Source organism: Cottoperca gobio, chromosome 3 (assembly GCF_900634415.1).
Source record: "Cottoperca gobio chromosome 3, fCotGob3.1, whole genome shotgun sequence".
NCBI classification, from domain to species: domain Eukaryota; kingdom Metazoa; phylum Chordata; class Actinopteri; order Perciformes; family Bovichtidae; genus Cottoperca; species Cottoperca gobio.
The window spans coordinates 871,056-885,168 of NC_041357.1; the positions used below are offsets into that span (position 1 = coordinate 871,056).

Consider the following 14,113-nt stretch of genomic DNA (forward strand, 5'->3'; position numbering starts at 1 on the left):
AGCATGGCCTTCAACAAACTCAGTCACAAGGACTGCCGGATATTTAATCTTTGTCATCAGTGTTACATATTTTACTTCTGTACTGGTATTAAGTCACCTTCTGTTCTTGTAGATGCTTGTCTTTTTCTTTATATCCATATATAGAATGAACTGCACTTACTTTTGGTGCAAATAAGTACACATTTTCTATGAGACCAGGCTCCATGGCAAAATTGAAAGAAATTACCAGAAGAAAGTGAATCGTGTTGACAAATTCAGTATTAAACAGTTGATTATTTGGATTCTTGGGATTAGTATATCATCTTTTTCTTTCTGTCCTCCTAGATATTAGCTACAGACAGCGCTGCATGTATATTGGTAGTTACTACTGTATAACCTTTGTGTGACCTGGTGTTTCTGTTAGGGTGGAGGGATGTTTGACACGCTGTATGATTGGTTCTGGTGGGACAGAATCTGGCTGCCTGTGAACCTGACTTGGGCTGACCTGGAGGACAGGGAGGGCCTGGTCTATGCCAAAGCCTCACATCTCTACATTACTGTGCCCTACACCTTCGCCTTCTTACTCATCAGATGCCTGTTTGAAAGGTAAGATCCACACTCTGTACCAACAGCACATCGCTCACTGTTGAAGGATTAGACAGAAGTATATTACAGTTTAAAGTCTGGTGACATTCAAACCGACACTGAATGTATCCTACTAACAAGTATTGTGTCAAAGCCTGTCATCTTCATCTTCTACGCAAGGAAGACTTTCACAATGATTAAAATAAAATAATAATAATAAAATTTTAACATATTTCTAAGATTCATCAAATCTAAGTAACATTTTTCTTTGTACAATTCTTAAAGCTGATCATGTTGATTTCAGAATTTATGAATGATGAAATTGAACATATATTTAACCAATCATTATCATAACATTTTAGTTGATAACTCAAACACCCATTTTTCTGGTCGTGATAGCACTGTTTTGGCAGTGACAACAATATTTAGTTTGCAAGGTTTTATCATATTCCCTCAAATATATTGCTTAATCTTAACTCATAACATGCATGAATGAATGAACTGGTCATGGATTTGATACTATTGGACTCTGTGAACCATAGACTGTACAAATAAAGTAAACATAGTCACTGTGACATCACACATTGGTTTGTGAACTACTGTTTTGCATTTTGACGAGAGTTTGGAGCTGGGGAGGAGCGAGGCCCAGCGAGGGCAGGTATCATTCCCTAATTCACAGTAACTGTGATATTAATTGGGATCCTAATTCTGGCTAGCCAATAACAGGCTTACACGAAATATAGTTATTGTAAAAAATGAAAAGCCATCTTGTTGGAGTGTCTTTTCGTACAACTGAACGCTGAACATTTTTAGGTTTTACAAAAAAAATGTAATTTACAAAATGGACATCATGCTGTATTGAAGAAGACTTGAAACTACTCATTAGATAAATGTTTACTGAAGTAATCAATCAAGTGAGAAGTACGGTCCTTTTCTCATACGGTGTGTTTCCATCTACCTGTTTAGATGTGCATTTTTTATTTGCACATTAAAAAGTTTTACTTTGATGGAAAAGTTGGTGTATCAAAAAAGCAGAATGCGAGTGCAATGTAAACAGATCAACATCCACTGAAAAGAGGAAAACTATTCTCCTCATAGCTCCACACAGATCTGATGTAACCTTCCTCACATTAATACATGAAACTCATTTCCATCCAGTTTTCTATATTGTTTTTCACCTTTTGATCTTCCAATGGCACTCTTTTAATAACGTCATATTGTTGGGCACTCTTTTTATGCATAATGGTTTTCTGACTGGAGAATTCGAGCCACCTACTGCCTAGCTCCATGAACCAAGTCCTAATAATGGCATACTGGTTATGGATGGAAACAAGTATTCATTATAATTTTCTTTTTACGATTTTCTGAAAAATCGGCTTAAAATTTACAATACACTTGGATGAAAACCTGACTATAGACTTCTATACAATTGTACTTCTTTTGCAACTAATAAAGTCGCCCCCTGTTGGCCATTAGAAATAATGCAGGTCCAAGGCACCACATTAGCTTCACTTGTCAGATCCGGAGGTCTCCCCTTGGTTAAATATTCCAAAATCTTCCGTCCTATGTCTTCTCCTAATCCCTTTTCCTTAACTTGGACAGAAAACGTAATGAGGTCAAGGAAAGATGTGAAGCATAATTCATGAAGACTTAGAAAAATACAAGTGCGTTGCTAAGAGAATCCCACTGCACCAATATGTGGCTACTTCATTTTGATTCCCTTTGTTTCTTGTTTTAAAAAAAGTTGACATAATTGCAGAGAACATGTTTTCGGTAGTGACAATTCCTAAAGTTACACTCTGATTTTCTGACTTTTTAACACATTTACTTCAAAATTATGGGATTTAAATACTCAACATGCCATGAGGGAAAAGGATGCAGAGTCACTTCCTGGTAAATAAATACAGGGGTGTGGCTAAAAACCAGACTTGGCCTAAGGTCTTAAAACTCTTATTCTGTAGTAACATGAAAACATTATATATATAAATCAGTTAGAACATAATAAAAAGAATTGATTAACTTTTATTTACGTCAAATTTTATTTAAGGTTTAGGGACAACCAATTCCCAATATAACTATGGGAATGAGATCTATAGTACCCTATAGATGAGGATTTTCCAAATATTTAGGTTATAAATATAATTATTATTATTATAAGTATATAATATATATATATTTTTATTGTATGTCCTCTGCTGACTCTGACATTGTTAGAATTGAACTCTGTGTGTGTTAACTGTGTTCCAGGTTGATAGCAACACCACTTGCAGTTTCCGCTGGGATCAAGCAGAGAGTCCATCTGAAAGCAGAGGACAACCACATCCTGGAACTTTACTACATTACTCAGTGTAGAAATCCTGCTCAGGTAAACAATGTCCCACTCAAATATTAGCCTGAGAGCTCAACACATTGATAATTCCTGATAATATGGTCTTGCAGTATCATTGCAACCATCTTTTACCAAGCGAGGGCTTTTGTTTTGAAATTATTTCACAGAGTTCCACCCGCACCTCACCCGAAATTACACACATTTGAATGTGTGTGTGTGTCTTTTTTCACTCCCTTCCAGGCAGATATTGATGGACTGTCTAAGAAAAGCAGTTTGTCAATGAGACAAGTTGAACGCTGGTTCAGAAGAAGACGCAGTCAAGACCTTCCCGGAGTCCTGAAGAAGTTCAGAGAGGCCAGGTCACTACTGTTTGTGTGTGTGTATGTGTGTGTGTGTGTGTGTGTGTGTGTGTGTGTGTGTGTGTGTGTGTGTGTGTGTGTGTGTGTGTGTGTGTGTGTCTGTTTGTGTGTGTAATGATAATAATAATGCAATACCTCAAATAGCCATAGTCTATACATGTCTACCCTCTGCTTCCTACAGCTGGAGGTTTGTCTTCTACATATTGGCGTTCATTGGAGGGATAGTAGCACTGTACGATGTGAGTAGCTTGATTGGAGCGTGAGTCCATTTCAGCCAGAAGCATTAGATTTTACTGTAAAAAAGCAACTTCAGATAGCAGTGGTTAAGAGTTAAAGTTACTAGCAGCATTATTGGTGTAGCTCTATATCTTTCATAAAAGCTTTACCCCTCTACATTTCAAATAAACTGTAAAATTATAAACACAATTTCTCCCCATGGATTTTGCAGAAAGAATGGTTTTATGATACCCGGGAAGTATGGACAGGCTTTCCAAATCAGGTTTGTATACTTCGAAACATTTGTTCTTATATTTGTTGAAATAATCTTTACAACCTGACACCAATCTCATGTGCTCTGACAAAAGAAATCTGGTATCTGTGGCTGTCGCAGTACTGTAATAAATACATCCAATCATTTGATTTGGCTCGAATGCCTGTCACACTCTGCCCGTGCACTCATTGAGCGTCGCCTGAGTCATCTACAAGTGGCTAGCTTGTGAGCGTGTGATTATTTATAATAGCCATGCTCGTTGTTTACATTTATTATGATATGTTTACATTCATAATGATAATTTGGGGGGAGTGGCTTTGGAGGGAGGCCTGAAAGGATGGGCTATCAGTGTCAGTCTTTCTTGCTAGATAAAGCCACTTTTGGAGCTAGTGCTGCTAACTCACGGAAAGATTATTCAGAAGATACTTCCACTTCTCTCACCAAAACAGATCAACTGTCTGGTGCAGTCTCGTCAGACGGTGGCCAACTTTCCTCGGGTGTCCAGCTCAACTCTTCACTTCATTACCAGCAAAAGGTTCTTTCTGCTGCCTCTCCCAAACTGCGGGCTACTGTTCTCCTCCCTTTTTTCATTCAGTCATTTCAATGGCTATGAGCATTTTGCACACTGACTGTGCAGGGACTCCTCTGCAGCCAACCTTGACTAGGAATAGCAATGCCTGCCATCCTTTCTCCCTGCAATCCTGCTGCAGGTCTTGATATTTTGCTTTCTTCCAATCAAAGGCTTGGTCGCAGTTCTCTTCCCTTGGGACTCTTAGTTCAATTAAGATGATCTTGTTAGCCTCTTCAGACCACAAGACCACATCTGGCCTCAAGGTTGTTTGGACAACCCGGGGGAACTGCAGCCTTTTTCCCAGGTCCACCCTCATCTCCAAGATTGTGTTGTTTGCTGTAAGTTGTTCTTTGTTCTCTTTGTGGCTGTTGGCTTCTCTCCCTCCCTCACAAATTTGATCAATGGTAAGGATCTCACGTTGGTTAGGTGCTTCTTTGGCCTCTCCTGCTCCAAGATGCTGCCTGTATCTCCCTTGTGTGAGTACCATTTTACACTCTGCGCCATAGTGCCCCTCTCACCGCAAAGCGTGCTCTGCGGATCCTCCCTCATGCCCCACTTATGCAGGTTTGTTGGAGTTGGGAGTGTGTCGTACACTGACCACATGAGGAAGGAGATTTGGAAGGGTTCCAGCTTCCATAACTCCAGTCACAGCTTTTACCTTAAGACTAATACTCTGAATGCTCTCGAGTAGCCTACCCTGGAGTGAGTGGGCTGACGTTGTACGGTAGGCTAAGCGTGTATTGTGCTTTCCGGTTTTCCAGCGCTTCCGTGTTGCTGGTTCCTTACTTTAGCTTCTCTCACTTGACTCAGTTAATCTTGTTATATTCTTGATCACAGTGGCTAACTACCCGTCATATATCTAAACCTACACTAGTACTTCTCAAGCACTTCTCTTAGCGACTCTCTCGCTAAATCCACAGTTGTTTAAACTCATTTCAGCTCTGCTAACGTTAGCTATTGTAGCTTGTCAGCTAGCGATGGCATCTCTCTCTCCCTCTACTGCTCTCTCCTGCTTTTTAATGGTTCATGTTTAGCTATTTCTGTCTCATTTAGTGATAATAGTATCTGAGTTTTATATGCAGGGTTGGAGGCCAGTTATAGAGGGCTAGAAACACGGCTACGCACCATGAAAAGTCAGTAGTTAGCTACTATAGCTGTTAGCAAGCCCTCAGTAGCCGGTGCAGGTCGACCAGAGGTAATTCCTGTTAGCTGGGTGACTGTACGAAACAATTGTAGCTCAAAGCAGGAGCCAACGGAGTGCACTAAAGTTAATGTGGAGTCGGTGTACATATGCAAAGACAACGTTGAACTACATAGTTTTTTTCTGGTACCCTGCCAAATATATCCAGTGATGACATCATTAGCCTTATGCCATCATGATGTCACTGGCTCTCATGGTGGTGTCCAGATAATGATGTGTATATAATTGGCGGACTTTCTGAGGAACTCCTGGTTTGATTAGGAGACCATCCATCCTACTTTGGAAGGAGGGGATCTCATATCTAGTAATATTACAAAGTTTATTAGTGGAACTAATCCATGACAAGACCAGTTAAGACCAGGAGACAGAGCTGCAGAGCTTCTCTGCGCTTCCATTCGGGCAGTCACCCACTCAAATCCCCATAGTGACTGTGTCTGCCCCACGACCACTGAAATTAAACAAGTAAACAAAAGAGAAATTATACATAAAAACCTAATAAAAATGAACACCACCGCTGCAAAAGTGCAACTAAATAGAACAATTAAATGTGGACTGTTAAACTTCAGATCTCTGTCATCCAAAACTGGACTAATAAATGATTTAATATCAGATAATCACATTTATTTATTTTATCTCTCTAAAACCTGGCTGAGACATGAAGAATATGTCAGTCTAAATTAATCCACTCCGCCTGGTCATATCAATACTCCTCGAGACACAGGCCAAGGAGGTGGAGCTGCAGCCATATTCGACTCAAACTTATCAATCAAGACTATTAAAAACTAAACTATATTCGTTCAAGTCTTGTTCTTACTCTTTTAAACCCAGCATGGAAAACAAAAAATCCAATTGTATTTGTACCGCCCTCCTGGTCCATATTCTGATTGTTTATCTGAATTCTCAGAGTTCTTATCAAGTTTAGTCCTTAAAACAGATAAAGTAATTATTGTAGGATATTTTGATATCCGTCGATAATAATGTCAATAATAACAGCCTTAATACTGCGTTATGGTAAATGGACTGCATTTATATAGCATTTTTCCAATCTTTGCGATCACTCAAAGTGCTTTACAAAAACATGTCAGCATTCACACATTCACACACATACACACATTTGTTACTGGACTACAAGCCATAAGGCAAAACCCTTAATTAACACCTCTTTATTAAATATGATCTGGCAGTGTACCACAACTTTAGAGTAGCTGGAATAAAACCTCTTGTTAAAAAGCCCAGTCTTGATCCAGGGGTTTTAGCTAACTATTGGCTGATATTTAACCTTCCCTTTCTCGCTAAGATCCTTGAGAAAGCAGTCACAAAACAGTTGTGTGATTTGTTACATAACAATAGTTTATTTGAAGTTTTTCAATCTGGATTTAGAGTTCATCATAGCATAGCACGGCACTGGTGAAAGTTACCAATGACCCTCTTTTGGCATCAGACAAAGGACTTGTCTCTGTTCTTGTCTTGTTAGACCTCAGTGCTGCTTTCGTCACTGTTGATCATGACATTCTACTACAGAGACTGGAACATTATATTGGTATAAAAGGAACCACACTAAGCCGGTTTAAGTCCTATTTATCTGAGCGATCTCAGTTTGTACGTGTTAACAATGAATCCGAGTCAGTCATGGAGTCCCGCAGGGTTCTGTTATGGACCTATTCTCCATCCATCCATCCATCGTCTACCGCTTATCCGGGATCGGGTCGCGGGGGCAGCAGCTCCAGTAAGGAACCCCAATCTTCCCTTCCCACATCCTCCAGCTCCGACTGGGGGATCCTGAGGCGTTCCAAGGCCAGTGAGGAGATATAATCTCTCCACCAAGTCCTGGGTCTTCCCCGGGGTCTTCCCCGGGGTCTCCTCCCAGCTGGACGTGCCTGGAACACCTCCCGAGGGAGGCGTCCAGGTGGCATCCTTACTAGATGCCCAAACCACCTCAACTGGCTCCTTTCAACGTAAAGGAGCAGCGGCTCTACTCCGAGTCTCTCACGGATGGCTGAGCTTCTCACCCTATCTCTAAGGGAGACGCCAGCCACCCATCTGATAAAACCCATTTCGGCCGCTTGTACCCGTGATCTCGTTCTTTCGGTCATGACCCAGCCTTCATGACCATAGGTGAGGGTAGGAACGAAGATCGACCGGTATATTGAGAGCTTTGCCTTCTGGCTCAGCTCTCTCTTCGTCACAACGGTGCGGTAAAGTGACTGTAATACCGCCCCCGCTGCTCCGATTCTCCGGCCAATCTCTCGCTCCATCGTCCCCTCACTCGCGAACAAGACCCCGAGGTACTTGAACTCCTTCACTTGGGGTAATGGCTCATTCCCTACCCGGAGTAGGCAATCCACCGGTTTCCTGCTGAGAGCCATGGCCTCAGATTTAGAGGTGCTAATCCTCATCCCAACCGCTGCACACTCGGCTGCGAACCGATCCAGTGACTGTTGAAGGTCACAGACCGATGATGCCATAAGGACCACATCATCTGCAAAGAGCAGCGATGAGATCCTCAGGTCACCGAACTGCAACCCCTCTCCTCCACGACTACGCCTCGATATCCTATCCATGAAAATCACGAACAGGATTGGTGATAAAGCGCAGCCCTGGCGGAGGCCAACATTCACTGGAAACGAGTCCGACTTACTGCCGAGTATCCGGACACAACTCTCGCTTTGGGCATACAGGGATGGCCCTCAAAAGTGATCCCCTCACCCCATACTCCCGCAGCACCTCCCACAGTATCACCCGGGGGATCCGGTCATACGCCTTCTCCAGATCCACAAAACACATGTAGACCGGATGTGCGTACTCCCAGGCCCCCTCCAGGATCCAAGAGTAAAGAGTTGGTCTGTTGTTCCATGACCAGGACGGAATCCGCATTGTTCCTCTTCAATCAGAGGTTCGACTACCGGCCGAACCCTCCTTTCCAGTACCTTGGAGTAGACTTTACCAGGGAGGCTGAGAAGTGTGATACCCCTGTAGTTGGCACATACTCTCTGGTCCCCCTTTTTAAATAGGGGAACCACCACCCCGGTCTACCAACCCCTAGGCACTGTCCCAGACTTCCACGCAATGTTGACGAGGCGTGTCAACCAAGACAGCCCCTCAACACCCAATGCCTTCAGTATTTCTGGACGGATCTCATCAACCCCTGCGGCTTTGCCACTGTGGAGTTGTTTGACTACCTCAGTGACTTCCATCAGGGAAATTGACGATGATCCCCCATCAGCTTCCAGCTCTGCCTCTACCATAGATGGCGTGTTAGTCGGATTCAGGAGTTCCTCAAAGTGCTCCTTCCAGCGGCCGATAACCTTCTCAGTTGAAGTCAGCAGGGTCCCACCCTTGCTGTACACAGCTTGGATGGTTCCTCGCTTCCCCCTCCTGAGGTGCCGGATTGTTTTCCAGAAGCACCTTGGTGCCGACCGAAAGTCCTTCTCCATAGCTTCTCCGAACTTCTCCCACACCCGCTGCTTTGCCTCTGACACGGCAGAAGCTGCCGCCCTTCTAGTCCTTCAATACCCTGCAACTGTTTCCGGAGTCCTCCCGGATAACATAACCCGGAAGGACTCCTACAGTCGGACGGCTTCCCTGAACACCGGGGTCCACCACGGTGTTCGATGGTTACCGCCCCTTGAGGCACCTAAGACCTTGAGACCACAGCTCATCACCGCAGCTTCAGCAATAGAGGTTTTGAACATCGCTCACTCAGGTTCAATGCCCCCAACCTCCACAGGGATGGCTGAAAAGCTCCGCCGGAGGTGTGAGTTAAAGATCCCCAGGACAGGGTCTTCCTCCAGACGTTCCCAGTTCCCCCGCACTACCCGTTTGGGTTTACCAGGTCTGTCCAGAGTCTTCCCCCACCCCTTGATCCAACTCACCACCAGATGGTGATCAGTCGACAGCTCCGCCCCTCTCTTCACCCGAGTGTCCAAAACATGTGGCCTCAGATCAGATGATCCATCCATCCATCCATCGTCTACCGCTTATCCGGGATCGGGTCGCGGGGGCAGCAGCTCCAGTAAGGAACCCCAATCTTCCCTTCTCCGGGCCACATCCTCCAGCTCCGACTGGGGGATCCTGAGGCGTTCCCAGGCCAGTGAGGAGATATAATCTCTCCACCGAGTCCTGGGTCTTCCCCGGGGTCTCCTCCCAGCTGGACGTGCCTGGAACACCTCCCTAGGGAGGCGCCCAGGTGGCATCCTTACTAGATGCCCGAACCACCTCAACTGGCTCCTTTCAACGTAAAGGAGCAGCGGCTCTACTCCGAGTCTCTCACGGATGGCTGAGCTTCTCACCCTATCTCTAAGGGAGACGCCAGCCACCCGTCTGAGAAAACCCATTTCGGCCGCTTGTACCCGTGATCTCGTTCTTTCGGTCATGACCCAGCCTTCATGACCATAGGTGAGGGTAGGAACGAAGATCGACCGGTATATTGAGAGCTTTGCCTTCTGGCTCAGCTCTCTTTTCGTCACAACGGTGCGGTAAAGTGACTGTAATACCGCCCCCGCTGCGCCGATTCTCCGGCCAATCTCTCGCTCCATTGTCCCCTCACTCGCGAACAAGACCCCGAGGTACTTGAACTCCTTCACTTGGGGTAATGGCTCATTCCCTACCCGGAGTAGGCAATCCACCGGTTTCCTGCTGAGAGCCATGGCCTCAGATTTGGAGGTGCTGATCCTCATCCCAACCACTGCACACTCGGCTGCGAACCGATCCAGTGACTGTTGAAGGTCACAGACCGATGATGCCATAAGGACCACATCATCTGCAAAGAGCAGCGATGAGATCCTCAGGTCACCGAACTGCAACCCCTCTCCTCCACGACTACGCCTCGATATCCTATCCATGAAAATCACGAACAGGATTGGTGATAAAGCGCAGCCCTGGCGGAGGCCAACATTCACGGGAAACGAGTCCGACTTACTGCCGAGTATCCGGACACAACTCTCGCTTTGGGCGTACAGGGATTGGATGGCCCTCAACAGTGACCCCCTCACCCCATACTCCCACAGTATCACCCGGGGGACCCGGTCATACGCCTTCTCCAGATCCACAAAACACATGTAGACCGGATGGGCGTACTCCCAGGCCCCCTCCAGGATCCTTGCAAGAGTAAAGAGTTGGTCTGTTGTTCCACGACCAGGACGGAATCCGCATTGTTCCTCTTCAATCAGAGGTTCGACTACCGGCCGAACCCTCCTTTCCAGTACCTTGGAGTAGACTTTACCAGGGAGGCTGAGAAGTGTGATACCCCTGTAGTTGGCACACACTCTCTGGTCCCCCTTTTTAAATAGGGGAACCACCACCCCGGTCTGCCAACCCCTAGGCACTGTCCCAGACTTCCACGCAATGTTGACGAGGCGTGTCAACCAAGACAGCCCCTCAACACCCAAAGCCTTCAGCATTTCTGGACGGATCTCATCAACCCCTGCGGCTTTGCCACTGTGGAGTTGTTTGACTACCTCAGTGACTTCCATCAGGGAAATTGACGATGATCCCCCATCAGCTTCCAGCTCTGCCTCAACCATAGAGGGCGTGTTAGTCGGATTCAGGAGTTCCTCAAAGTGCTCCTTCCAGCGGCCGATAACCTTCTCAGTTGAAGTCAGCAGGGTCCCACCCTTGCTGTACACAGCTTGGATGGTTCCTCGCTTCCCCCTCCTGAGGTGCCGGATGGTTTTCCAGAAGCACCTTGGTGCCGACCGAAAGTCCTTCTCCATAGCTTCTCCGAACTTCTCCCACACCCGCTGCTTTGCCTCTGACACGGCAGAAGCTGCCGCCCTTCTAGTCCTTCGATACCCTGCAACTGTTTCCGGAGTCCTCCCGGATAACATAACCCGGAAGGACTCCTTCTTCAGTCGGACGGCTTCCCTGACCACCGGGGTTCCCATGAGTGGTGGGCCCACAGGATGGATGGATGGGAGGCACCACGTAGCTTCTTCGGACTGTGCCCGACCGGGCTCCGTGGCAAACCCGGCCACCAGGCGCTCGCTGTCGGGCCCTCCCTCTGGGCCTGGCTCCAGACGGGGGCCCCGGGCTTCCTCCGGGCAGGGTCTCTCCTTTCCTTTCCCTTTCTTTCATGAAGTCGTTTTTGAACCATTCTTAGTCTGGCCCCTCGCCTGAGACCAATTTGCCTTGGGAGACCCTACCAGGAGCACTAGGCTCCAGACAACACAGCTCTCAGGTTCATAGGGACACACAAACCTCTCCACCACGATAAGGTGATGGTTCCCAGAGAGGTTGATACGATTGCAAAATCGATCATTGGCCTAGGGTGATGGGTCCTATTCTATTCACCTTATATATGCTTCCATTAGGCAATATTATAAGGAACCACTCTATAAACTTTCATTGTTATGCGGATGATACCCAATTATTTCTATCACTCAAATCAGATGAAACCAATCAATTTGATAAACTTCAGGCATGCCTTAAAACAGTGTTTCTCAAACTTTTTCAGACCAAGGACCACTTAACCAATAGAAAGACACTCACGGACCACCTAACTCCCCAAATATCCAAAAACAATAGGCATGCTTACCACTCCAACAATATATTATAACTGACAGCCTAATAATGAGCTTTATGTGACCTTCTCTATATCGCTCCTTCACACATTAAATCAACAATACAAATACAACTATGGATTCTACAAGCATTTCGTTCATATGGGATTTAACTCCAGATAAGAAGACCATCTGTCTCTCCTGCAAACCACCATGTTGTGTAAACAAAAGAAGGACTGACCTGAACTACCTCCTGACTTTAGAATTTAGTATAAATACCGCAGCAGAGGATTCACTCTTATGAGCAGCACACGGCAGTCTTACAAGCTTACGTGTGTGAGTTTGTACATCTTTTTTAGGTATAACTCTACTCCTTCTTGCAAGAATATTGATTAAAACTTTTATTTGATTTTGATCCTGACTTTGTGGGTTTATTTAAGTACATTTTTCCACTGTGAACTTACCCAAGATACACAAAATGCATCACATTTAGTACGAAACAAACTTCCCAGTGGATTTTCAAAAATAAAATACAGTAACACTATGGTTGCAGGTCCAATTTTAACAGGGATCTAACAATAAACACAAGTTAATTATTAAATGTAGCATAAATGTACGTTACAAAACACAGCAGATTTGCCTCATTCCCGATATCAGTCGACTCGTCCAGTTGCAGTGTGAAAAACTGGCTTTGGCGTAAACGTGTGATCAGCTGATCTTTCACATTTTCAGCCATGGCTGTTATTCGCTGCTGGACAGTGTCATTGGAGAGGGGGACCCTGTTAATTTTGTTGCTTGCTTTCTCCCCAAGCAATAAATTAGTCATGATCTTGGCAGCTGGTTTGACTAAATTCTCACCTATCGAATGAGGTTTACCTGTTTTTGCGATGAGAAGGGATACCCTATATGATGCCTCTGTAGCCTTCGCAGTTTCCACCGGTGAAAAAAACTGTGATGCCACTTCGTCATTTGTTTCTTGAGTTGTTTCTTCATCACATTTTCTCTCAAAAACACTTAATGTTTCCCAATGTAATCTTTGTGTTTGCTCTCAAAATGTCGCTTGAGCTTGGCGGGTTTCATAGCCTCGTTCGCCAACGACTCGTAGCACAAAACACAGTGTGGATTGGGATCCTCTTCATCTCCAGTCCAAACAAATCCAAATCTTATGTAGTCGCTGTGATATTCTTTTTTCACTTTAGTGATGGACTTTCCACGTTCAAGCCGAGTTTCACAGCTTTCAGCCGGGTGGTGGTTACACGGCGAACCGCTCTCCTGGGACTCAGTAACACACACAAAATGACTTGTTGCTGCGGCTGAAGCACTTGAAGCTGCTGAATCACCTGCATCAGGACGATGCCCCTTGCCTGTCGCGTCAGATTGTTCATTTAATTTTCTTTTAACTGACCCTGTATTTAGCTATCAATCCATCTTGTCAGTTGACCGCTCAAAATGACCGCGCAAATCATTTATGACGTAAAAACGTAAAACGAACCTACGTAGCTACGCAGCTGCGTAGGTTCGTTTTACGATCTAAGATCTACACATTGCTGCGTAACTAGGCTATATCTATGCTACCAGTGGTCCGCGGACCACTCTTTGAGAAAGACTGCCTTAAAAGGACATAAAAACTCTGATGTCTAGCAACTTTTTTTATACTTTATACTTGGTCCCAAACGCCTCCAAAATGCATTTTCTATTGACATAGTAACTCTGCATGGCATTAATTTGGCCTCCAGCAACACCGTAAGGCAGGGGTGTCAAACTCAATCACAGAGAGGGCCAAAATTGACACGGTCCACATTTATTGAACAGGATAGACATATTGGATAAAGTGCAAAAAGATATGGAACATATTTAGGTAGGCTACATTCTCCTAGTATGCACATGTGTCAGAGCCAGAGGTTTGGAATCTTTTCTTAGCTGCCAGTTTAATGTTTGGGGTTCTGTGGAAATCCTCAGTGAGTGAAGGTGTGCATCAGTGAGACGACTCCTGTGTGGGTTTTTGTTCATCTTCATCACAGAGAAAAGCTGCTCAAACAGGTATGTGCTTCTAAACATGCAAAGCATCTGAGCAGCATGAAGCAGTTAAATTTTCATTTCTG

The 14,113-nt window shown here is 45.0% G+C and overlaps 1 protein-coding gene across 1 annotated transcript in view; it reads left to right on the plus strand.

Annotated features, from left to right (window-relative positions):
• Positions 1-412: 412 nt before the first annotated feature.
• Positions 413-14,113, plus strand: part of cers3a (ceramide synthase 3a) — a 30,463-nt gene continuing 16,762 nt past the window's right edge. Inside the window, exons 1-5 of the mRNA XM_029426095.1 lie at positions 413-585; positions 2,812-2,929; positions 3,134-3,252; positions 3,434-3,491; positions 3,701-3,751. Coding sequence (XP_029281955.1) covers positions 413-585; positions 2,812-2,929; positions 3,134-3,252; positions 3,434-3,491; positions 3,701-3,751 — 519 coding nt within the window. The remainder of the gene's footprint in view (positions 586-2,811; positions 2,930-3,133; positions 3,253-3,433; positions 3,492-3,700; positions 3,752-14,113) is intronic.